The 27,226-nt window shown below is 36.3% G+C and overlaps 1 protein-coding gene across 2 annotated transcripts in view; it reads left to right on the forward strand.

Moving 5' to 3' along the window:
- LOC140160969 (gamma-aminobutyric acid receptor subunit alpha-2-like) overlaps positions 1-20,201 on the forward strand; it is a 255,302-nt gene extending 235,101 nt beyond the window's left edge. The window contains exons 9-10 of one of the 2 annotated variants that reach the window (XM_072184325.1): positions 6,538-6,645; positions 16,469-20,201. In XM_072184325.1, coding sequence (XP_072040426.1) covers positions 6,538-6,645; positions 16,469-16,765 — 405 coding nt within the window. In that variant the 3' untranslated portion in view covers positions 16,766-20,201. The remainder of the gene's footprint in view (positions 1-6,537; positions 6,646-16,468) is intronic. The other variant, XM_072184326.1, reaches the window with a different exon arrangement.
- The last annotated feature ends 7,025 nt before the right edge of the window (positions 20,202-27,226 follow it).

Raw genomic sequence — 27,226 nt, forward strand, 5'->3', positions numbered from 1 at the left:
ATAAAATTACATTGGCTTCTTTCTAATACTCGCCGTCCTAATCTTGATCTATGTGCGACTACCATGAATCGTTCACTATCTATAATCTACTAAAGCGTATTAAAATCTAGTAAGCGAAATCCATTTTATCTAAGTGTCTTAAGCCCTGGCTGCTAAAGATTTAGCCATCTTTAGATTGCTATCAAATATATACACGTGATAGCTTAATATCAAATGTACGAATGGTAATCTTCAAACAGATGCGAATCAAGTTCGTAACATTATTAAAGTCTCCTACAAAAGCCACACACTTCATAATGGGCGCTCAATGTATATAAACGTTGCGCACTTTCATGTTATCAGTTCCAAAATAGTAATGCAATTGTTTATTACCCAAGTAAGATATAGATTTTTAAACTTGTAACTTAGTTATTGACCGCGCTTCTCAACCCCGTTGCACCCTTGCATGATTTCCGTCGGCTTATACAAGAAGCTTACGTCGCTTCGTGTGTTTGTTCCCCGATAATGACAAGTTTCTATACATTTTTCACATTGTTCATCCCATCAATTAAGTGCCACATCCTCCTTATTTCGTTAATGCGCCTCTCCGAATATTAGTGTAATAACAAAAAGTATGAACAACCCCTTGAAGTAATTGGTTTAGAAATAGACCACTAGATCCATTAAAACACGCCAAAGTGCTCTTTCTTCCCCCTACCTCCTAACTTTTACATTTCCAAAGGTTATATATCGATATGATCATCGAATGATCTCTTCGGTTAAGCCCGAGCTTTTCCTTTGACGTAATCCTGGATCTGAGGGTTTCTCTTTTTGACAATCATTATCTGGTATCTAGGGTATTCCATAAATTCATCCATTTATTGATGCAATCCTCAAGTAGTGAACAAGCAACGAATGCACTTAGTTTGCTAGACAAGTAGAAAGTAACATAAAAAGAGCTTTTGAAAAAAAAAATTGTAAGTCGGCAAAAGCATCGCTATTTTCTCGATCGATGTGTCTGGAAAGTTAAAAATCGTTCATTGGAGGCATTAGCGCCGTCTGTTTCTTGTTCATTTATCTTTTATCATTTAGTATCTTATCATGTAATGTTACGCTGGTAAGCGCATGTAATGGTAAGTCTATACACGACAAGCATCGGTACAGGTCAATGCATGGTCAGTCATGGGAATAAATTGATGGTCACCTCCTAGTACATATTTCCTTACAGGGAAGCTAGATGCCCTACCAAGCAATATGGCAGTATCTATGAAGAAATAACAAAACAGATGTGCTGTTTTACGTAGGTGTTTTTTGAACCAGTCTGCTCATAGATGTGGTTTAAAACCCATACCAAAATGTTCTTCTAATCTTATTGATTTACAAAATGTATAGTTTCACCTACCTCCTACTTATCGTTCCGGAGTTGTAAGTCAACAGGTCAAAGGTTGAATTTGAAGATCCACAGGGGCTAAACTAGATAAAATGCTCCAATTTTGATGAAAATGGTTTGAAATTGACAGCCCTGTTATTTCAATACAAAATATAAAAATATAGTTATAGCCTATAACCATGATAACTATACTAAAATGCAGCAAACCTTTGACGAGCGCGACTACCGTGATGTTGCAAATTCGGCGCTAACAACGCGTACGGCGCACAGTTCATTCATAAATTTCCACTCGGCAACAACAGATCGCCTCAGCAGCCAATCAGAGACAAGTGTGTGCAACGCAGTAAATACGCGATGTATCCTTACAATACGCGCTCGTCAAAGGTTTACTGCATTTTAGTATACCTTTATTGACTCTTCCGGGAATGAATTTATAGAACAATAATCAACAAAGAAAAACACGTTAATTGGCAAAACCAGCCTACATTGGTCTGCTACCGAACTATACTTTGAACAGCTCGTAATTGGCGGGCCTTATAACATCGCGGATTAATATAAAAATATTTTATTTTGAGAATTGTCTTGTGACATCTCGCCAGAAGCATCACGAATTATTGATTCAAGTACTATACTTTGTCTACTTTCTTTAACACACAAAGTAGACGAGACAGGTCAATTAACGTGGGTCTACTTTTCGGCGTAGTGGTAAAAGCCTAACATTCCCCGCCTATTACGAGCTGATCAAACTGTATATTTCATATTTGAATTTACGAGATCACTAATTTACCCCAAGAACTAATTTTTCCCCAAGTAAAACAAATCTTCTAAAATTTAAATAAAAGATCACGGTATTTTGATTGGCGTCGAGGCAATACATACTTGTAACAAGTATACTGTACTCTATTGGCTTCTAGTCTGAATCAATTGAGTTACTGATCACATCTGACCGGTTGGTTTCCTCATCGGTCAAATGGTCCACCCAAAGCACATACCAGTAACCCATAGGTATCGGTTACTGGTGCACACCAGTTAAACCGATAGCTATCGAGCCAATATAGCAAATATATATAGTGAATGAGAAAAAGCGCCCTCTGTTGTTATTAATCGTATTTAATGCGTATTTACAACGTTGTGAATAAATATTTGACACCATAGAATATAAAACTAGTAATTTGATAAGTTAAAATAACTTTTAACCGAATAAATCTAAATAATATGATTATGCAGTTTATTCCGTTAAATATTTACCCCATAATTTCCCTCATTCTTCAGGCCCTGCCCTCTATCGTGTGTTAATTTAAAGTTTAAGCTTGATTGCTATTGTTTCTTTGTAAGCCTGCGGCGCAACCTTGAACAATATTGTCCTTGAGATACTGGTGTGCACCAGTAACCGATACCTATGGGTTACTGGTATGTGCTTTGGGTGAATGGTCAGTCAACTTGGATAATCGTCATCAGATACCATTTCATCCCTATTATCAGGCCGGTGACACTCCTCCCGAAGCATGGCAAAATGACCCCTCCATTGTGTTCATTTGTGTATGGAGAGCCATTATAGACGAATCCAAACCCACGCATTCCTACACCTGACTAGCAGCCTTTAGTTGGGTACCCGTCGGCTACAATGCACCCAAAATGTGAAATGATTCGGCCTTGGCGGAAATTTTAAACTGCATTCCATCACCCGTTTTACACCTTCCGCGAAAACACAGGTAGACAAAAGAATAAACACAATAGGCCCTACAGTTCCCTTCGGCAAAACACACAGCTTCTACAGGCTGTTGAAGTGACATAATAATCGGATTAACTATACACACGGTATCAAACGCTACAAATGGATGTACTTGCGAACAAAAGGACTATGTATGAATAGATGCGACGGGATTACCTGCGGAATTATCTCTATTGTATTACTCTATTAACCCTCCTCCTTGCATCTTCTCTTGGTGTTAGGCGGCTTTTATTTGCACAATTGGTCGCTCAAAACACCAGGTTGGTGCTAGCGGCTACCCAAATGGCCGACCAAATCCTGACCATGACTTGGCTCGTTGGATTCGTCTATACTAGAAATACCTTTTAAAAGCATTAAAGTAGTACCATCCTGGCGGCCCCTTGCACTGGAAAACCAGAATTTGTTATTTAAAAAGAAACGAAAATACAAACAAACCCAGATCCGCCTGTGTACATATAAATGGGTTGCAAAATTGGGCTCGAATATTAATGAATTAAAACATACGGGATATAATGAACCATTGACCTGACGCCATGATTGCAGAATTTATTAGTCGTTTTATTCCATGCTTTTACCGTATATCAAAATTCCATTTCTTGTTTAAATTATAATGACTTATATTTTTCATCTTCAATGTGCAGTCCATATGCACAAACGAATACTAGCCTTTATTGAGCTTTTTGTACAACTCATATCACTAAAAGCAGGTCATATGTGCTGACCTTCTTCTATTGTATTTGTTCATCTGTGTATGGAGAGAAGAACGCCATTGAAACTCCGTCGGTATTAGGGCGTAGTTGTTTGAACTCACCGGATTGCCTGGGATTGCAATTCCAAGTACTTTGATAATACTGATAATATGACTGTACTAATGGGTCGAGGTGATTGCATTGAAAAACTAATAAATTATTCATAACAGTTACGTAATCAGTCGATAGTGTGGACACTCTTTACTTGCAAACCATCAAAATTCGTAATCTTTTTGCGTTGGAGAAGAAACCACGTGAATAGAGTGCCCTCTCAAGGATGTCTTCTCTCGATCTTGGTTGCAATCGGCTATTTTAGTTTCAAGCACGATTGTAAGACCACTTTATTCAATATTTTTCAAAAGTTACTTCAATACATCAACTGTAACACAAATAACGCTTAAAGACGTGATTCTTTTCAACTTTAAACATACTCTTTTAATGCATTTTCATTTGCCGGACTTCCGACTTAAGCAAGCCTAAAGCATGATGAGAAATCTATAACGTTTTCGTATAAACTTTAAAACTATTAGCCTACTATCATCTTTTTTACTTGACGAGTCACGATGCTGAAAATATCCATTATTGTCATTGGTGCCAAGCGCACGTAACAATTCGTATATTACCAAGAGGTATAATGTCAGGCCCTCGTCGACACAATTTGTATAATTTACCTTATTTCGTTATGTCCGTTAACCCTGTAGGCGTTTTTGTGGGTAGTCCAATCTTAACACGTATACTTCAGTACAGGGTGGAAAAAATACCATTGATGAACCTAAAGTGACAGACGAATCGTCAATAGACGAGTTGACATCGGCCTATATTCTTGGCAGTGTCTAGCTAAAACCAGGGCGCTTCTTAGATCACTGGGTGGCCAATTTGCCAAGTTATTATATGGTTAGTTCTGGCGTAAAATCCGACAGGAACTACGAAAGGTAAAAACAAATGCTAAAATTCGCCACGGGAACGTGATAGTCCTAAAGCTTCCAATTTTAGGAATAAGCGAGTTTATGAAATATGGACACACGCAACATAATGCACCGTGGAACCCAAGACATTTTAATGTCACGTTCTTTTATTAATGTGTATATATGTGTTTAGCTTACGGTTACAAATGTTATCATTTCACAAACTTTCTGTAACGACTCTAGGCAAAAAAGTGCCATATTTAGGTTAATATCTTTGATGACTCGATATACATTTTGTGAAACCAAGTATCAAGATGTATTACCTTTGACGAGAGAAAATATTCGACTTAATAGCAATCCTATGTTTCAATATCCTACGCGCCAACGGGTGTGTATAGCTGCGGAAAAAACGGCATCTCTGTACGCTTCAAAGACGCTTAATGGCATCAGCATGTTATACAAATGGGAAAATATCATATTATACACCATCATTTACCAAAATTTACGTTTCTTTATCTCAAAAATATTTTTCTCCATCATTTGAACTTATTACGCAATTGAAACACAAATTGAATGATTGAGGAAAGATTACATCAATTATGATTGCTAATATGATTGAGGTTTCTTCAGATTGTTTGAAATATCAAATGACAATATAAAAACTAAATAGCTTGATTGGCGTATGACTTTATAATATTTTGTCAGAATCAAACACGAGGCGACAAAGAATGTTTCGATGTTGTTTTTTGTCAAAAATGTTAAAGAAAATTCGATGTTGTGCATGTCATTGACTTTCATTTCTAATATTATTGTAAATAATGTCATATTCGTACAGACACTAACATGTCAAGTAGAATCATTAAGAACACTGGCCTAGAGCGTAAAGAAATATTGACTTCTGGTGATTGTTTTGCAGCTTAGGCAGAAGAATGTTCAATATTACATGAACCAGTTCAGATTGTTTTGCACAATCTCACAGACTCCAATTTCGTTTAAGTATTGTAAATTTTAACATTAACGTGCATTACATGTGTCTCGTAAGTTTACAGCAAATTCTGTTTAAAAAGTAACTAGAAGCGTTTTTTATTTAGAAATGACGCATTAGATACGTGGGAAAAATAACAAAGCGATAATCATAATGGTGTAATTATTGATGAAGACAAATATAAATTTTAGATCCAGAATAATAAATATTATCTATTGGGTTATATTGCTTTCTGAATGAGTTTGTTATCAAGCCTACCCTCGGCAAATCGTGGTAAAGACTGAAGCCAATTAAACATATTAAAGGCAATGATTGGATTTGTAATAACTGGTCCAAACAATAGTATGTATATTCTTCTAACGTGAGCTGCTTAGATTTTGACACCTAATAGGTTGCATACAACATTCATTTAGATAGGCTTAACATAGAATGGTACACCTGTTATGTTGTGCGTGATACTTTTTCCCGCCAAACATAGTCAATGTTGCATGATTTTGTCTTTGCAATGTAGATCAAGTGTATTAACCATCTTCTCAGCTATAATGTTGCCATAATCAATTTATAAATATTTAATGAATGTAATTACTAAGGTAGCCACAGATCGTCCTCCACGCAGACATTTTATATCAGCTCAAACGAGCTATAGCAATAATGCTTTACGCTTTAGTGCCTCATGACACTTACTACCTGTGATTTGTAATTAAACTAATCATTTGTGTTCTATATAAATCAGTGTTAGTTATGTAATTTAATCAGTATTATTACCATCGTATTTTCCCGCCATTTTAACTCCACAGTCAAGTTCACCATGTTTGCAGCAACAATCAACGCGGAGAACATCCAACCGGTCTCCACCGGAATCGGATCTTGATTCCGACGAATTTGTTTATCGACCAGTAGTAAGAGTATGTAGAGGGCGCCCTCCCCAACAGTAGTTTACATTGTCATTATTATAATCTGTTGCATCCAAAACCAAAGAAAATATCAACGAAAGATAAGTACTAGTATTTATTCACAAATATCACCACAAAATGTACTCGCTGTTTGTTTTCACAAGTTGTCCGTTGTTGCTTCGCCTTTAAATTGCTTCACCATTTTCCTACTTCACGACAAAAGGAACAAACTAACACCTTTTTACGCATTTTATTTATTAGCTCGGGAATGTCATAATTAATAATATCTATATATATATATAAGTGTCATGAGCATTAGATGTCAAGCATATGTACGCCACAAGGGCCCAAAAAATAAACCTCTAAAAAGTGGTCAGCCAAATTAAGTGTATGGAGACTCCTCAATACAGCTTTTGTCTATTCATACCTGTATCTGAATGTCAATGTCAGTTTGTTACTTTTGTTGTGGAAATAATGGAGGAAGAGCATACCTATCAAATAATGCAAGCATTATTGGCTATCTATGTGACAACATTTTATCCAATGAACCTTAATGAACCTGCTCGCAATAGGCTATTCCATTTAAAATCCACACTACCCCTGTGGAGGATTTTGGAAATATCTTCCACAGGGGAGTATGAATTTCAAATGGAATTAATACATATGAAACTCATCCTCCCTCTGTGGAAAATTCAGGTTGAACGTTTTTCAGAGGGTGTATGAAATTCAAATGGAGCTGCAAATGTGTTCATTCTATTTAAAATTCATACTCCCCACGTAGAAGATATTTCAAAATCTTCCACATGGGGAGTGTGGATTTTAAATGGAATAGTCCAGTGTAGGCTTGCAGCAAACAATGTTTTATTCTGCTTCACGTACGTCCAGACGCATTTATCACGTCGGTTCTGCTAACTAAATGAATCAATTTGTATTATACGCAGCCATTATTAGCTCTATCATATCAAGTAAAACGTTAGGATATATATAACCTTAATTGGACCAGTTTCAAGTAACTTAGCATGTCATATGACGCTATGTACCCTATGGTCGATGGTCCTTCTTTGAAAGGGGAGATTCAGTATATGACCAGGGCTTTAGTGAAACAAGTAATATGATAGGACCTTTATTGCATTTTGATTTTTTTGAAGTGTCTTCTGCTTTGAGGAATACATCTCCAATTATTCATTCAATTTTTGCATACGTTTTATTTGTCAAAACCAAGTACCGACAAATTTTTCTTTTAGAAAATTACATTTTTCCACTACATGGATCTTGAGCTTTTCGGTAAAGTGAGAATACTAATTTCCGTAAATAAATTCATCAGGATTGCCCATACGTCATAATTTGCAAAGCTCTTGTATACAAATCCATATATTATTACGTATAAAATTATGATAAACATACCTCATTGACAGTTTAGTACTACATTATAGTATACTTTCTTGAATGACCAATTCACCCGCTCCTCGTCGTCTGCTTCCTGTTGGAATTTGACGTTGGTGGCGCTGTTGAGCTTAGTAACTGATCATAAATGTGCGGTAGAAAATTATTGCCCTCATCTCGGTTAAATATGTTGGGCCCCATTTTTAAGGTCGCTTCTTTAATGTGTCTACTGGTTCTGTTAATTTTCGTCCGCTACATGGTCGGTGCGGTGTAGACAATAAGCCCAATCAGCACAGTTTGAAATGCATTGTAGGACAGTTTTTGCAGTTTTAGGACACTTTGTCCTTTGACCTTTCAGAAAATTCAGAAATATTGGGTTTTTGTACGTACAAAATATAATCTAAAATGTTTTACAATATTTAAAACAAATATAAAAAATATTAGTGTTTTATAAATTAATTATTTCGTATTTTTGATGATCAAAATTGTGACAATAATAAGAAAATTGATACTAATTACGTAAATTTTCCCGATATGTCAGAGGTCAAAGTGTCCCAAAACTGCTCTCAAAAACCGGAAGTTAGAATGGCGATTGGGCTTATAGTAACAACAATGCATTTGGAAGAGATGTAAAACAATTGAAATGTTAAAAACAGTGTTTAAAAAAATCAATCTGTTTAACTTTGGTTTTGGATCAACATATCCTGTTTTAAAATGTACATGTACTTACCCATGCAGTAGCATTGTATCATATTCCCGTTGATTTGAATGATGAAATGTTGTTTACATTGTGCATAGTCATGTTGTACCAGTCGTTTTAATAGAAAATGATGGTGCTTTAATATTGTCAGGACAAATGTATTTTGACACAGTGTTTCAATATGGAATTATAAATAATTATTATCAAAATGAGCATATGCCGCAAAATATATTTCAACTGCGTTTATTGACAAAACAACAACATGATCGATGCTGACATAACTGCAATGAATTCGAATCTACACGAATACATTAAAGGAAGATGACAATGACTTGTTTTAAATAGTTTTGCTTTAGTCAGCATCCAGCAATAACTACTGATTATTAACGTGGTCATTCGAATATAGACCAAAACATTTTTGCAATACCATCTTTAATAGGAACCAAGGGAGAACAGTGCCAGTGCATTGATTGGTCTCCCCAGGTTAAATGAGAAGTACATAAATAAATAAATAAATAAATAAATAAATAGGGTCTATGGCTATATAGGTTAAGATATGACCCCGGGCTTCATGAGGACCGCCCGCTTCACGTAAAACTGGTGGGTGGGGCTGAAGGCTAAATATTAGTCAGCGATCCAGTTACAACGATAGGAATTGCTTCATTCCGTGTGGTGGTAACTGGATTGCTGACCACGATTCTACTCGCTGTGTGCTGTTGGTGTGTGGGTGGAGGTGGGGGTGGGATGTGTTTGTTTTTGTTTTGTTTTGTTTTTGTTTGTTTGTTTTTGTTTTACTCTTTTGACTTTTTGGGCTAGCGAACATGGAATTATTTGTGCAAATAATGACGTTAGTCATGACCGGCGAAACCGGGGATGTTTTAATTTAAGTCATGTGTCTCATTTCTCGGTAACCCGACGACGCCTCATTTTCGCTCTACCATAGATTGTTTGATAATAGTTTAAGCTATTAAACAAGCGGCGCACACATTATCATTAATGTTCATAATCAAGCGTCAAAACATTATTAATATACGCTTCTAATTTCAAACGTGAAACTTTTCTTATATAAAATCGATAACATTGAGAGCTCCCAATAAATATATCGGATCTTATTAATGCTTTAATAAATCATCAAAATATGATATAAACGGTCAAATCAAAAGTGCAGTCATCCTTGCGTTTGTACAAATTAATAAACTATTTAGTGTGAAGGTCAACGTGTGAATATTTCGAAATGTCATATCAAAAACATTATGAACAATAACCCCATCATATATATATCCGCGAACATATTATTTGTATGTGTCGCGCAAAGTACATTGACATTGTGGCGTCGCTCTTGGTGCAATATGTATGATTTGTAATTAGTACTACTACCGACCGTACACAATACGCGCCTTATAATGTTTCTGTTGACCTTCAACGGAGTAATATATGAATTGGTTAGGGACGCACCATTAGATACCAAGGGGGGGCTGGGTAGTTTTTTTAAAAAAAAAATTTTGTCGCGCCATCTGAGCAAAAAAAAAAAATTTGCTCCACTTCAGACTAAAAAAAAAAAAAAATTTGATCCACCTCGAACCAGAAAAAAAAAAGATTTGATATCAAGGGTGAAAAAAAATTTGTCACAGAATAGTGAAGAAAAATTAACCTCATATAGCTTTTATATTTATACAAAATTTTCACGCTTCGCACGAATTTGCCCCTTCTTTCATGAAGAATATTTATTTTTGCTTCAAACTGGTACGTATTTTGTGCGCATTTCTAATTATGTGAGCCAGGTCTGTGAGTGAAAACACTTCATTCACTCTACTTCACAGTTTTTCACCAAATTCCACCCCATTGTCAAAAGTATTATAGAAATCTGTGCCACATGACTGATTGAGAGCATAGGCATAGATCCTGGGGGAATAAATCCTCCAATATTTGCTAGGGGGTGGTCCATACAATCATCCCCAAAGTTAACGCCTGTATGTGGGTTTCTGACAAAATTAACCTAAAAACCACCAATTTTTGCGCGCTTCGCGCGCATTTATTCCACATTTGTACCAGTTTAGGGGTGGTGCAACAATTATGTGTACCCCGGGGTGGTGAATTATGGGGGCAAAGGGCAGGCCAAAAGGGGGTGCAAGCATTTTTGGCAGGCCAAAAGGGGGGGGGCAAGCATTTTTGGCAGGGCGAAAGGGGGGCCAAGCGATTTTTGGCACAGATATTTTGGGCACCGTTTCTATATTATGCCCTAAAAAGGTGTAGGAAAACGTTAGGAACACGTTCAAATATGCAAAATTTCCTGCTCGCTGCGCTCGCATTATATGGTAAGTCAATTTAAGGTTGTAAATTCAGGTTCCCCAAAATCTTGCATTGGTAAGGGAGGGCAAAGATTTTTCGCACATCGAAAGGGGGGGGCAAAGGTTTTTTTGCACGGCCAAAGGGGAGGGGGGGGGGCAAGCAATTTTTGGCAGACCATTTTGAGAATTCACCACCCGGGGGTACACATAATTATTGCACCACGCCTTAGCTTTAATATGCCAAAATATTTCGCGCCAAAAGAGGTTCATTATACTTCAAGAAAATTTTTACACATAAAAATAATGATGTTTTTTTGTGGCACTCGAAATTTAGTTGGTACAAAACGTTAAAATGATTAAAAATATGGACAAATTTTTACAACTCGACAAACAAATTGTTGAAAATTATAAGACTTTACGATTGCCAAAAAAAAAAAATTTGCCTCTCCGAGGTGTTGAAAAAAAAAAATTTGCTTCATCCAGGGGCTAAAAAAAAATTTGCTTCACCGAGGTGCTAAAAAAAAAAATTTGTCACGACCCCAACTACCCAGCCCCCCCTTGATATCTAATGGTGCGTCCCTTAATATATCACTGATTTGAACCACATGGGATTCACACTTCGTCTATGAAGCATATCTTTAGATAAGTGTGGCGTAAGCATTTAAGACACTGACATTATCACAATACGTGGTCATTTTGCGTGTACAAACTAATGTCAGATATGGGTTGCACAAGAACCCCGGACAAGAACAACACGTGTTTGTACCATGGAGAGCTCTCATTTTTTGTTTCCATAACATTTTTCAATCAAAATATTAACATGATATCATCGCAAAAAGTAATAGACTAAACAAGTTGTGCTGACGTAAATCTCTACAAAACCTAGACATAGATGAGTCGCACGATTGTACAAATACCACACGTACACACACACACCCAGAAATGAACGAACGCACGAACTCGTGGCTGTATGTTATGACCGATAAGGCAAAGCCATTGTTGACTATTAAATGATTGATGTTATCTTCCTTTGTCCGTGTTTTATATATTCTAAACAGGTCTAATGTGTGGTATTTAAAATCAATGTCCTTAACAATGTACGTACTACGGCACACATTCGAAAAGAACCACACACCCCTCCCCTCCCCACATAGCCACATGCATTCCCTTTTCCACCCACCCCTTCAGAGAGAGAGAGAGGGGGAGGAAGAGGAAGAGAGAAAGTGGAAGAGAGAGAGAGAGAACCACACAGAAGCAACTACTTTAAGTATTAGAGAGATTGCGACGTTTCATACGCGGTACGTGCGTTTATACGTACGTTTATAACGTTCGGCCTTCTTGTGACCCCGATTGCTTGTGACCAAAATTAGGTCACAGGAGTGCGCCTATATAGGTTTCTTAGCGGTATCTAATCTATATTAACAAGTTAAGTAGGTAATGGGGATACGCATCATGCACAAGAACAAATAAACACAATGGGGAATGATTGCTCGCTACAAGAGGAAACTGAATGTATTTAATAAGAAAGAATGAACAGTTTATCAACTCAAAGTGTTACAATTAAAAATGACAACAAATCAGCTCAAATCCCAACTTGAAAAAAAAAGCAAGGGAATGAGCCGGCATGGGAATCGAACCCACGACCTTCAGATCTCTAGACGGACGCCTTATCCATTAGGGGAACGATTGCTCACTACAAGAGGAAACTGAATACATTTAATAAGAAAGAATGAACAGTTTACCAACACAAAGTGTTACAATTAATCATGACAACAAATAAACACAAATCCCGACCGGCACACAACCCACCTTGAAAAAAAGCAAGGGAATGTGCCGGCATGTACTTATATGCTCCGTGCGTTTATATCAAAGATGCGAATCGCAATCTCCTTTTTATATGGCCGATCTCACACGTATTTCAATTGGACAATCTGTACGTATGAACGGCATGTATAAATGAAGTCCAAATTTCACACCTCACTGTTGCTTTACTATAATGATTTCTTACAAATAAAGTGCATCATATGAATAGTTCAAATTTCCTTCCTATGTTCAATATCCTTGAATGTCTTTTATTATTATAAAACGGACACATTTTGTGCATTTTCTACGTCGTCCACAAGTTCGATTCGTACGTGCAGAATCGCCTATACTGGCTAAATAATCGACTTCGCTCCGTCACATGAGAGTGATTTGGAATAGATACACGGATGTACGATCACGGCGTATGGAAATCGCAACCTCTCTTATAATAGACTTTCTTTGCTCCAGTATTCCATGCTAAAAGAACACTGATATACAACAATGTCATGCTCGATAAACATGCTCGTTTACGTACGACTCCATAATGTTATTGTGTTGTTATAGATTGTTAAGCAGAGTGAAATATATATTTGCGCATTTTTTACCAAATTAATGGGATAAGTGTTAATACTTGAATATGAATTATATGAATATGCTGAAGAGATATAAACTTTCGACCTTACTAAATTTTTAAACACTGTGCTCAAAATATATTAAGATCCTTGTATAATTTCACCACCATTCATCTCGTCATATGCACTGTGATCAGTAACAGTGATTTCAACTTTGTCATCACATTCACCGTGTACTTCATGCATCGTCAACGTCAACCTACTGTTTTACTCCATACATCCCATTTTGAGAAAGTACCGTCGCACTTTTTGGTTCAGGCGAGCGGGCTGATGGCCCGAAACAGACCTGGAAGTACAGTCAAACGGTTTGTCTCTCTTCCCCGCAGGCAGAACACACTACTACTTTAACCTACTTCATGTCTGTCTTAATAGATTTTCACTTTCTTCTTATCTAGGGCTTCGATCTTTATTTTTCTCGCTCAGGCAGACAAGCAGTCACACGAGGAGTCATACGTAGTCAACTGCTGCATGTGCTGTTTTGGGCAGATCTCTCTCTAAAATCGTGTGTGTGATCATTGAAGATTGCAATTGGACCTTAACTTGATCATCATCATCATCGTTATCATCTTCTGGTCTATGAAATGAAATCATCTATTGACTTTTACTTGCACTTTTTTCTACTACTTACTTATTATTGTTTAACTTGTTATGCCATTTCTTGAGTCTTCATTCGACCTGTTTTTATTTTTTGCACTTTTGTCTGTTTGTTGTAGTCAACAGATTATATTTTGATTATATGTCTTGTTAACACAGATATGTTTTGTATAGTAATTTGTTGCAATGTTGCATCGATATCGATATGCTGATGAAGTACAATTATAAAACTTAAAAGCAGGCTTGTACTAAATTTGTGCCTTTTTACTTGTATAAAAATGATTGGTGTACCATAAGATTTGAATGCTTATTCAAACGACTACACTGACGTAAATCAAATAATATACACATGAAATGACAAAAATTCATTATTCCAAGACATTTTATTAGGGACAATATAATGATGAATTTACAGGTGACAGTCATTTCGAGAATCAATGTTAATTGATGGATGCCAATCATTTTCATATAATAAGCCAAATCAGCATTACAATTCGCAATGTTTTGTGTGACAGTTTTTGCAGTTTTTGGTACACGTTGAGTTCCCACCTATCTGGATTTTTTTTGCATACAAAATATGGTTTAAAAATGTTTACTAGATTTTTTAAAAAATGGGGGGAAATGGGAATCTCACAAATTAATTATTTAAACTAGTTTAACAATAACATTATTACAATAATAATGAATAAATAATAATTGAAACAATTTCCCCGATCGATAGGTCAGAGTTCAACGTGTACTGCCAAAAACCGGTCCCACAATGCTTTGGGGATTTGTATTGCCGATGTCGCTTATTTGTGGAGCAACCTTTGAATTGTGGTGGCCACCCTAACCATGATCCCAACCCTAACACTAACCTTAGTGTCTTGATTCTAAGCCTGATCTTAACACTAATCCTAACCCGTAATCCTAATCCTAACACTAGTTTCTTTGGCGGCAGCGATTCAAGTTTTGCTCAGTTTGTACTATTCACTGTTCTGGTATCGCAATCCAAAATTTGAAAATGCAGTATTTTCTTCTCCTGTTTTAGATATGTACGTACCATAAACTTCTGGGTATTGGCTACCGGAACATTTTAATGCCACAGGGTGTCACAAAATTCTCTTCATCATTTTAAATATTAAATTTGTACCGCGCATTTGGAAATAATATCTTTGAACAGAAAACGCGCAATCATTCAGGTAACCCTAATTCTAATCCTAACTCTAACCCTAACTCTAGCCCTAACTCTAACCTTAACTCTAACCCTAACTCTAGCCCTAACTCTAACTCTAACCCTAACTCTAGCCCTAACTCTAGCCCTAACTCTAACCCTAACTCTAAACCTAACTCTAAAGCTAACTCTAACCCTAACTCTAAACCTTACTCGAACCCTAACTCTAATCCTAACTCTAATCCTAATTCTAAACGTAACTCTAACCCTAACTCTAAACCTAACTCTAACCCTAACTCTAACCCTAACTCTAACTCTTAACCTAACCTAACTCTAACCCTAACTCTAATCCTAACTCTAACCCTAACTCTAACCCTAACTCTAACCCTAACTCTAACTCTTAACCTAACTCTAACTCTAACCCTAACTCTAATCCTAACTCTAACCCTAACTCTAACTCTATACCTAACTCTAAACCTAACTCTAAACCTAACTATAACCATAACTCTAACTTTAATTCTAATCCTAACTCTAACCATAACTGTAACCCTACCCCTTACTCTAACCCCTACACTAACCAGGGATCCTTTAGACTAATTGTCTGGGACTAGCAAACATTGTTTTCGGACTAGCGAGCTTATTTTCGGACTAGTTCACCTTTTAAAAACTTGCGAACCTGGGACTAGCGCATGCGCACAAACTAAAATATACTTGACTTTAAATCCACATAAACCATGTAAACGGAATCCAAGGAATGCATTCCAGATGTTTGAGTGTGTAGCTCAAAACACTTTCCAGTGCAAAGTATATATGTGCCACAAAACTGCAATATTTTAATGTATTTTTAGCTTCAAGTCGAACTTTTTACAAAAGAAAGCTAAAATTGTAAAGAGAATTTTTGTTTACACTTTTAAAGTGTAAACACATTTAAAACACATTTTAACATTTATAACACATTTTTGTTTACACATTTAAAAATGTAAGTACTATTGTACCACCACAATGTAATTTTTTGAAAATATAGTATTACTATACCTGCACTGTTTAATATATTTGTAATCAATTATTCTTTGCTTTGGTATTCTTGTGGTGGTAGTGAATCATATTAGACAGGTTATTTTTACTATGGATGATTTATCCGAGTGATTTATTGTAAATATTCCGTGTTTTGCTTGTGTAATTACACTAAAATTGTTGTTTTCGACTCACAAAAATCAACACTATTGTTAAAATGTCTAATAATACTTATTTGTATGCTTTTTTTTCGTTTCCTATTAACCAGAGTGAGAAGGTCGATGCAGCCTTGCGACGTAAGAAGAGGTTTACTCTGCTCAGCAGCATAACACGCTACAACATCAAAGTGAAAAACCCGCGGGATTACGACAAGCCATCTTTATGCAGTGATTTCCTCAACTGTCTCAGTGGTAACCAAGAATACCGGGAGAGGCGCAAAGGCAGAAGCCGAAATAACGATAAGGCTTTCAATAGTGTGAGCAAAATAGACGAAATCTCCCGGATCATGTTTCCCATCTCATTTATCGTTATAAATGCTCTGTTTTGGATAGCCTACAGCTTTTAAGAGATTATATTGATGAATATTGATGAGATTTGTAATGAAATCAACAACTTATGTAATTGAAATGACGTGAAAGCACTTTTTTTATTCAATAGCTTCCGTCATCCGATGAAGGTTAATCAAGCTAAGTACATTACAATTATCAGATATGGAATTTTAATATTTGAAGCGGCATTCAAGTTCAAATGTTCATTGGTTCTCTTTAACTGCTTCATATTGCGTTGCTTATGTTATCAAATAAATTTTGTAATATGCTGAGAACATATTATGAGGAACTGAACAATATTATTGAGATTTATACCCTCCAAGTGGTACGTTGATGACGGGGTGCGTGCGTATGTGCGTTGTTAGATTAAAAAGTGGGGTGTGAGAGGCTGTGTGTGAAGAGTGTGGGCTGAGTGGGGGGGGTGTATGTGGGGGTGTGTGGGGAAAGGATCTTTGACAAGCATTGTAGTATCTCTGTTTGAATATCGGTCTGCTTTTATATCTGGGCCTCAAGGATGAACAGATGATTTATTGTGTTTTCGACTGATTGAGTGTCCCAGGTTAAAGAAGAAATAAACACACAAAATCTGTTTTGAATTCATACACTCCAAAACCATTATCTTAAATGTGTGATGCTGAAGAACACTGGAGGAAATTCGGCCTGGTTACTTAATATTATCCTTTCTGCTAGTTTGTTCAAATTGCTCTTTGAACAAAATGGTAATTAAATTGGTATTATATATTGTGAATAATGTTTAAGAAAGATTTTAAACAGTTCTTTGGGGAAAATGTCATTTTGAAAGTTAGCAGTCTTCCGTATGCGTGCAATATGTCATTTGTTTCCACGTTCTTTTATTTCGTCAGTTTAAAACATTATCATAACTTTTTCAATTCATCTTCCCGTTTTCATGTACAGAAACAAGTTTATTTTGGAAACAATCACTGTAAATTGCACTGTCGAAATTGAATACAATGAAAACAGAAGTTTTGCTTTGACAATGAAATATTGTAATCTCAAAATTGCACATTTTCAGGCATATAAGCAGTGCTCCTAATACTCTTAATGTTTTCTATTGTTTTCAATATGTTAAGAATGAAAGGTCGATCACTCGTAACTAACCTTAGGGCTCTCGATCAAATTTGATGAGTTTTGCGTGGCGTACTAATATTACTTAGGGTACTTAGGGTACTATAAGAGTAAACTAAGAAGACATTTGCAGATTTTCTTGAAATATATTGTTTTAACAGTATTTAGTAATATACCGTACTGGTTTTTGACAATTCTAAATGTTCAAGATTTGAAATAGACCATAACAAAGACAATTATAAATTTTTCTTGTAAACGCTTTGGATAGCACCTTTGAATTAAGACCCTAAATTAAGATTTAGGAGTTAGTATATAAGTGTCCTCAACAAATAATTATATTTCTTTGTTAATGTTCATAATTATATTCTTGAGAGCGATTAAATGTAGCATTTTTTACGAAGATAGTGTTAATGTTTATCGTTACGCATACCACTGTATAATGACAGTGGTTGGTTGTGGAAGATGTGTAGTTAACAGACAATTATTATAATGAAAGACAGAGATAAAAAAAAATTAAAAAAAGACTAAATCGCGTCTGCCGTCACTGTCATTCAAATTCCCTACGATCCGTGATTGGTTAATAGCGCGTAAATGAAGGCCGATTTATGTGGAACCGATCTAGGCATTGTTGAAATTGTACCTTCGGGAAAGACAGTTTCCTACTATAAAGACCTAATTTTTAAGATGGTTTGTATTTTTGAAGGTGCAAAATTAACAATAAGGCGACCGGTTATACCACCGCGTCCAGCTAGTCATCATCATGACACTTGTAAACAAACTATGCTCGAGTTTGATTGACAGATGACGTCAGACGCGATTTAGTCTTTTTATCACTGTCTTTTATTATACACACACACTCCTTACACGCTCCACACACACCCCCATATTTAATTTGTCTCATAATTTCACATTCAAAATTATGAAAAGCTTAAATCATGTTTTTGTTGTTGATTCTGCGTGTGAAATGATTAACATGTATAGAGCCGCGAAAATCAAATATCGCGAAATTCTATTTCAAATCTACACTCTGAAGAAGCTTAAAACTGCTGACGAAAATATTTATTTAATTTAGACAAAACATGTCAAACTTATCTTCTTATTTTTGATGTTTTTAGATGACAGATGTGTTGTCGTATCTCGTTTTGGTTTTTAAAGGGAAATATACTAGATTACCTACTATAAACCGTCCCTATATAGACTACCGCGGTGGCAGCGACAATAGCTAATACGGATTTGCGCTGTAGAAAATGCGCTGATGTCGCCCTCGTCGCCTTCGATGATTCAAATGGGTAGTTTATAGTTAGTAATCTATATTCATCGCTATAGAAAACCACAATGAATCATACTTTAAAAACTTTTTCAATGACTTGCACTTTGCAAAATGTATTTATAAAGATCTATGACAGTAATATTCTTTTTCATGATTACTCTGAAATTACATTTTCAGTAGATTTTACTTGACATCAAATTCGACTTAGTAAAGAAGTTTGTATTTTTTTCATTTGTTGTGAATATTTTAGCTTACAGTGATTCTGCATTTTCTAAACACTAGATGAAGTTTTTTAATGTCACGTAACAATAATTTTATATAAAAATACCCCTTGTGTTCAACATAGCGATCATTTGTAATTATGTCTTTCCGTGTATATTTCAAATTTGATATTAGTATGGTGTTAGAAGTATTCATGCATATGAAATGCAGCCATTTTTGTAATTTAACTCTATAATCGGCTGATGAGGACCATGTAGACAAGCATAGGACGACGTAGGCCAACAAAACGTTGCTATAATATCAAGCAGAATTCCTTTTACAAGTATTTATGTGCTATAAACAAACAGTGCGTAAATTATACGCTGTCGCTGATTGGCTGTAACAAAGCCCACCAAGTTGGCAAAATTTGACAGCAAGGGTGTGCTCCTTGCATAAAAGGAATCCTACTTGATACTTTATATCAGATTTAGATCGCCTAATTGGATGTAGATTGTTGGCTTTCTTCTATATAATGTGAGACTTAGTCAATTGAAACCATACGCTAATATTGGGTAATTAGCATTATGATACACCAATCAATCATTAAGCCTTGCATTTGTATCATGAAAATCAACATTGTACATTCAGGTAGAGTTGCGTTAGTTTTATATCTGACTTTGGTGTGTCCGTATGTATTTAGAATTTGTAAATGTAAACATCTTGGTTGAATGTAGAGGAAGATTTTAATATCAGATCAAAATCCGATATATTGTTTCTTGTTTTGTATCATAACTACTTCATCTAATGAATATATTGTAATTAACAAAAACTTTTAATTAGAATCAGGAATGTGTACAGTTCAGACGAATAATAAATAATAATGATAAAAAGAACTACAAACAACAAACATAATTGTAGCCCTTTGTTCTTTCTGTGACAGTCAAATGTCAATATGATCATTTTCTGCAACTTCTGGCATATCATAAGGATCATATATCGCATCACATTAAAAGAAGGTTTTTAGTCCGAAAGTCCGATTTCATGACATGCTATTACCACTTAGGTTCAGTAGCGTAGCCAGCAGGGGGGCAAGGGGGCAGAGTGCCACCCCTGACAAAAAATTAAAGAAAAGAGTGCCCCTCTGGCAAAAAAGGAAGAGAAAATCTGGAGGGCAAAGGAAAAGAAAAGGGCAAGGAGCCCTTTTCCACCACAATTTAACCAGATCATGGGCCAAAATAGTGTAAAATAAACATTTTTTATAGCTGCGCGCACATTGTCACACCGTAGCCCATTTCATCCCAATCATGGGCGAAAATAGTGTCAAATACACAAATTGTGCAGCTACGCGGGCACATCGTCCCAGTAAAGCCTTTTTGGAAGCTCTAAGACATGCCATGTACAGTCTCTCTAAAAACAAAAACGGTTATGTACCAGTATGTATGATGCAACTGCAATTTATTTTTCGTCTTTGCCCTCGAAATTTTATTTTGCCACCCCTGACCACGAAAGCTGGCTACGCCCCTGCTTAGGTTGTATGACCTTGACTCCCACTCCCCACATATTATTTCATGCCCATATTTCGAACCATTTTCTTATGAAAGTAAAAAACGTGCATTGGAAAGTAACATAATTTGTTAGTAGTAAGCGGATTATCCCACTTCACGATTGTTAAATAAATGCATGTAGAATTACAGTCATTATTAATGCCAACACTTATGGCGCTATCTATCTTAAATCTTGTTAGCAGTTTGCATATTTACTTGTATATTAGTATTAAAACATCAGAAAATTAGTAATAAACAGCAAAGACATTTTCTATAAGCTTGAGTGAAAGGAATACCTCACATTGTTTGGCTAAATTAAATTTGAAATAAACGTCATTAGCGCCCTCAGTTTTCACACAAATCGCATCACATCAAAAGACGATTTTCAGTACGAAAGTCCGATTTCATCTTTTTTTTCAATACAGTTTATAGAATAAAAATTACCACAAAAAAATCAGATAATAATGAATTAGTTCATAACAAATGATAGTAAAGGTGTTGATATGTCCAGGTCTAGAATTTAAAAATGTATTGTCGCTCAAACAACCGTGACTTATGGGGGTATTTCGTGATCATAGCATCCTCTTTTTATGACATTATTCAGTATCAATGATACACGCTTATTCCCAACATTTCAGTTGATTCCGATTTTGCATTTGAGTTATGCATGATTATGTGTATTACATTGTTCCATAGGCCAGTATTGTTATTTCGTAATGGTGCACCAGAACGTAATTCAAATTAGACGATATTTTTGCCAAACGAATTAAGATTATTTTTTTGCACATAGACATTATGTAGCTAGAGGTTTCCAGTGGTATAGAAAAGTGGAGGGATGAGGCTGTGGATCAAAATGCAAACAAAACCTCTTAGTCCCTAATATATAATGTCACATATCGAGATATTGATGAAGAAATATAGGGATGAGGTTGTTGGTCGCCAGATCCGGACCATCATTTTTTCAAGATTCCTTATGGCTGTACACTGCACACGATTTTACAACGTTTGTAGACCTTATTGCTGTGTCAGTAGGGACATTAGTAACGCGCATAGCAGAACGGCATAAAGCAAATGGAAGTAAGTATTTTTAATAATATTTCCAAGAGATCCTAACAGAAGTATCAAAACCATTAAGTATTGAAGAATCTCAGATTAAATTCATATAAAGAAATGAAAAATTTCTGTTTGATTGTACCATATACCTGAGAAATCAAAGTTCTTAAATGAGGCCCAAATAGCGATACAAAATACAAATGATTACGAATATCGTGAGGTTGATTTGGTAAAAAGCTTGTGAATCCAAAACCTCAAAGGGAGTTACAATCCCAGGAGGTTCACAAAGTTCCAATTCATTTCTGTTTGACCCAATCGGCAAGATCAAGGTGTTTTTTGAAATATTTTACATTTTTGTATGAATAAAACATTAGTTCACAATCCAAAAACTAAACAAATTAACAGAAATAATAAATTACTGAATCTATTTTGATCTCCTCACTTCAGGATGCATACGTCGTGTTTTGCCGGAAATTGTTCAATATGATGAGAACAATGTTCAAATATTTCTCGCCAAATACAATCCTACATGTATTACCATTAAATCGGCATCAATTCATAAAAATATAATTCATATTTCAGCTTTAACAAATGTTATATGTTAGCGTGTAAATCCAAATCCTTTTGGGATTTCAACCTTCGATTTTCATGTCTCAACTGAATTATTATTGAGATAAGAAAACCAGAGACGATTATCTACAAGGCTTACGTCTTTTCCACCAATGAGCTAAGAAATAACGGTTGCAATATATCCAAAGACAAGTTGTGTTAATTGGAAACATATCATATACTATCTAGAGATAATATAAAGTAACATCACTGACATAGATACACAAATCTTCCGTCAATGTCAGTTTCTTTAATAAAGTACAGTGTTACTCAAACGGGCTGAGACCGTGTTTAAGTACCCATAGCAGTGTTGAAATTATGACCATATGTTGTAACTCAATAGTAAAAATGCTGCTGTGCAAGAGGTCAAATGTAATCATGTCACTTTTGTATAATTTGAAAGCAATATCTTTAATATAGAACCCTCTCTATATTATGCTATGCGATCAACCAAAGCAACGCGACTCTAATTTGACCACACATAAATGCAGAGCTTGTTTTCAAACCATGTTAAGTCCACAAACACATGTTTCTGATTTACCTGTGCGATATTGCAATGGGGTGTGATGCTATTTAAGTATTATAGGTATAGTAATTTCAGTTAGATGTACCATTACAAAACGAACAGTAACAATACTGTGTGTGGCCTTTGGTTCCCAAATGAGAACAATAGTCTGCATATTGTTAAGCATCATTGTTGTGGTAAATACTGGTTTGTTGTTGGTAAAACTCAATGTCAAACTTGTTAAAGTAATTGTGATTGTATCACACAAGTAACATGGTTTGGAAACAATCTCTTCAAATATTGAAATATGGCTATGAGAAATGCTCCAATACTTTTTCTTTCGCATTTCATTGTTTCAACATGAAAATATTCATCTCATGAGCCTTATGTTCAATTTCAAATGGTCATGAATAAAGAAAACAGTGACTTAACTGGGCAATACGTGAAACAAATGCGCCGGTTTGCTATCTCTAAGGACCGCTATCTCTAAGGTTCGCTATCTCTAAGGTTCGCTGTCAATAATTACAAAATTACTAATTAAAAACAAACAATACAAGCCCGGTATCCCTAAGGTTTGTTATCTCTAATTTGAAATCAGGCCGCTATCTCTAAGGTTCGCTATCTCTAAGATTCGCTATCTCTAAGGTTCCCTTTCACTAATTTTAAATAAGGTTCCCTTTCACTAATTTTAAATAAGGTTCCCTTTCACTAATTTTAAATAAGGTTCCCTTTCACTAATTTTAAATAAAGTTGTTATCTCTAATTTAAAAATAAGACCCACTATATATAAAATGAACTTAATTAGAGAGAGTGAGCCTTATTTTAAGTTAGAGATAGTGGGCCTTATTTTAAATTAGAGATAGCGAACCTTATTTAAAAATTAGATATAGTGGGCCTTATTTTAGATTAAAGATAGCAAACCTTATTTAAAATTAGAGATAGGTGCCTTGTTTAAAATCAGAGGTAGTGGGCCTTATTTAAAATTAGAGATAGTGTGACTTATTTGAAATTAGAGATAGTGGGCCGTATTTAAAATTAGAGATAGTGTGCCTTATTTAAAATTAGTGATAACGAACCTTAGGTACAGCGAACCCTGATCAAAATTAGTGATAGCGAACCTTAGAGATAGCAAACCTTAATTGCAATTACTGACAGCGATCCTTAGAGATAGCGAACCTTCAGTGAATTAGTGAAAGCGGGTCTTATTCAAAATTAGTGATGGCGAACCTTATTTAAAATTAGTGATAGCGAGCCTTATTTAAAATTAGTGATATCGAACCTTAGAACTAGCGAACCTTATTCTAAATTAGTGATATCGAACCTTATAAGTAGCGGACCTTTTCTAGGTATAGCGAACCCTTTTCTCTATTAGAGATAGCGGGATTCTCATCTCCATAGACTTTATACGTTAGTGATAGAGAACCTTAGAGATAGCGGTCCTTAGACATAGAGGGACGTTGCAGAAACAAAGCCTTCTATGAGACAAAAAATGTGCAATCGAAAGCTTGTTTCAAATAAAAAGCACAACAGCATCTAAAAAACATAATACTATTCCGTGCATTAAATAAGTTACTAGGCTACTAAAGGCACTTTAGTTGGCAAGTGCGTGAATGGTGAATGTTCTTAGTCCAACAGAGTTTTGGAACTTACTTTTTCCAACTATTGCGACGTTGCGTCTGGAACCACCAGACTTCATCAGGCAACTGACCCGCTAGGCTGGTCACGTAATAGACGGCTAGGTATCGTCCCGATGGCCCGGTCCCATGCATGAGATAAGTTAAAGCGGGGCGCATTGAGCAACCATCACTGAACAAGAAAGAGAGACTTCGCTTTAACTTATCTCATGCATGGGACCGGGCCATTGGGACGATACCAGCCGTCTATCACGTGACCAGCCTAGCTGGTGGTTCGAGACGCAACGTCGCAATAGTTGCAAAAAGTAAGTTCCAGTATTAGATTTAATACCAAAACTCTGCACTTTAGTTGGGTTAATTTAAGGCTCGGGTTCAAACTTTATGTCCGATTATCTAAAGGGTTGGGCCACTGTCACTATAATTGAGTATATAAGGGAAATAGAGATTCCATGGCCAAATCACCATGAATACGGGGAATAAAATTTAAAAGTGGTTTCTTGTACTTTGAGGCACGGGGAATCATTTATATAAAGTACGCAACCTCGTCGAATTTTAGGAAACTCCAGATAAGGCGCTTTTCATAATGGCCGTCATTTCAGGAAGAGGCATTCGTGCGAGTCTCAGCTTCTGCTTACCATCCAAGACCTGGCCGAGGGCCTTCGCGATAAAGAACAAGTTGATGCCATCCTACTAGATTTTTCCAAGGCCTTCGACCGGGTTCCCCACGAACGACTCCTACTGAAAGTCCACCATGTCGGCGTGCGCGGTCATCTCCTGTCCTGGATTCGTGACTTTCTGTCAGGCCGCACCCAACAAGTCATCTTGGAAGGTAAAAGAGCTGCACATCAGACGTCACATCTGGCGTCCCACAGGGGACAGTGCTAGGTCCCCTCCTCTTTTTGGTTTTTATTAATGACCTACCAGAAGCCGTCACATCCAACATACGTCTTTTTGCCGACGATGCACTCTTGTATCGACCAATCAGATCGGACCATGATGCTTCTGCCCTTCAGGATGACCTGGCTCGTCTTTAGACATAGGAGAAGACATGGCAGATGGCTTTCAACCCAGACAAGTGCGAGGTGCTTCGAATTACCAACAAGAAGAAAGTTGTTAACGCCCAGTATTCTATCCATGGAACAACTCTCCGCACCGTTGATGAAGCTAAATACTTAGGTGTCACCATTCATAAAACCTAAGCGGGAAACCTCACGTCAATAATATCTGCAAGAAGGCAAACAGTACCAGAGAGTTCTTACAAAGGAATCTCAGGAAGTGTCCAGCCAAGATCAAGGAACAAGCTTACAACGCCTATGTTCGCCCTACTCTGGAATTCGCTTCATCAGTCTGGGACCCCCATCCAAAGGATCTTGTGACCCGGTTAGACATGGTTCAACGAAGAGCTGCCCGATTCGTTAAATCTGTCTACCACCAGAGGCACAGTTTTACCAAAATGCTAGAAGACCTGCAGAAGAAGAAAATTATTTAAAAATGTCCAGAATTGACACATTTGTGTAATTTGGATACCATAATTCTGAAAAGGTATTGAGTTTGATGCTAATTACTTTAAATGTGATTGCGAACTTTTCAAATATATCTCATGCATTAATTTATTCATAATAAATATTACGTTTTGAACTGTTCTCAAAAGGCTGATAGTGGCCGAAAAGTTTATTTTCAATCTCATAGCTTCAAAGTTCATTCAAAGTTCATCCAAGCACAATAGAAAACAATTTTAATGGTGCTGCAAATTCCTGGAATCCGTATAAATGGCTCAAGAACTTCCTTCTTTCCGTAAGGATTAAATATGGTGCTAGCTAGATAATTTTTCCAGTCATGTTTCCAAAATATTATGCTTAAATTCCCCTGAGTTCTTTATAACCCATTACATTATTTTACCGTTGGCTAGTAAAGCTTTCCATTTCTGGGTTCTCATGAAGTAATATTCCATCCCTACCTAGCTAAGTAGGCTTTCGTTTACTTTACACTGTGCATTGTAGCGTTGAAGGTTAGTTCGTCAACTTTTCACTCATGCGTCCCACGAAGCATATCCTTATTACTTTAGGACCCGCATGCTGGCTAAGCATTTCATCCCTGCGTTTCCATTCAACACTGCTGCATAGTTTGCATTTCCTCACTCTGTTGTTGTTTAGTTAAAGGTGCCTGAGCACACTGACCGCCCACCCCAACTTCACCATCAAAGTGCAGGTCTGTGATAACAAGTGACATCTCATACTTTTCTCATCTTCCAGTGAACTTTTAGACGTGGAATATGTTTCGTTTACGCGGTATGACTAAAAATAAAATACTTTGGTCATGTTGGTAGTTACCACCTTAGAAGTCGTGTACTGTTCTATAAGCAACTACAATAAAATTTACTTTCTAGAATTTAAATCACTGGAGCAAAAACTCAAAACGTGGAATACGTTTTAGGTGACGGCCACACCCGGGGCCTCAAGCACAATAATTATGTTACAATCGGACCATTGATTGACATTTTCGGTAAATCCATAAGCCTTTGCGAGTATACCTGAGATGTCGTCATTTGACGTCACGCCGATCTGCGCCGATGCGCA

This window comes from Amphiura filiformis, chromosome 9, assembly GCF_039555335.1.
Source record: "Amphiura filiformis chromosome 9, Afil_fr2py, whole genome shotgun sequence".
Taxonomy (NCBI): domain Eukaryota; kingdom Metazoa; phylum Echinodermata; class Ophiuroidea; order Amphilepidida; family Amphiuridae; genus Amphiura; species Amphiura filiformis.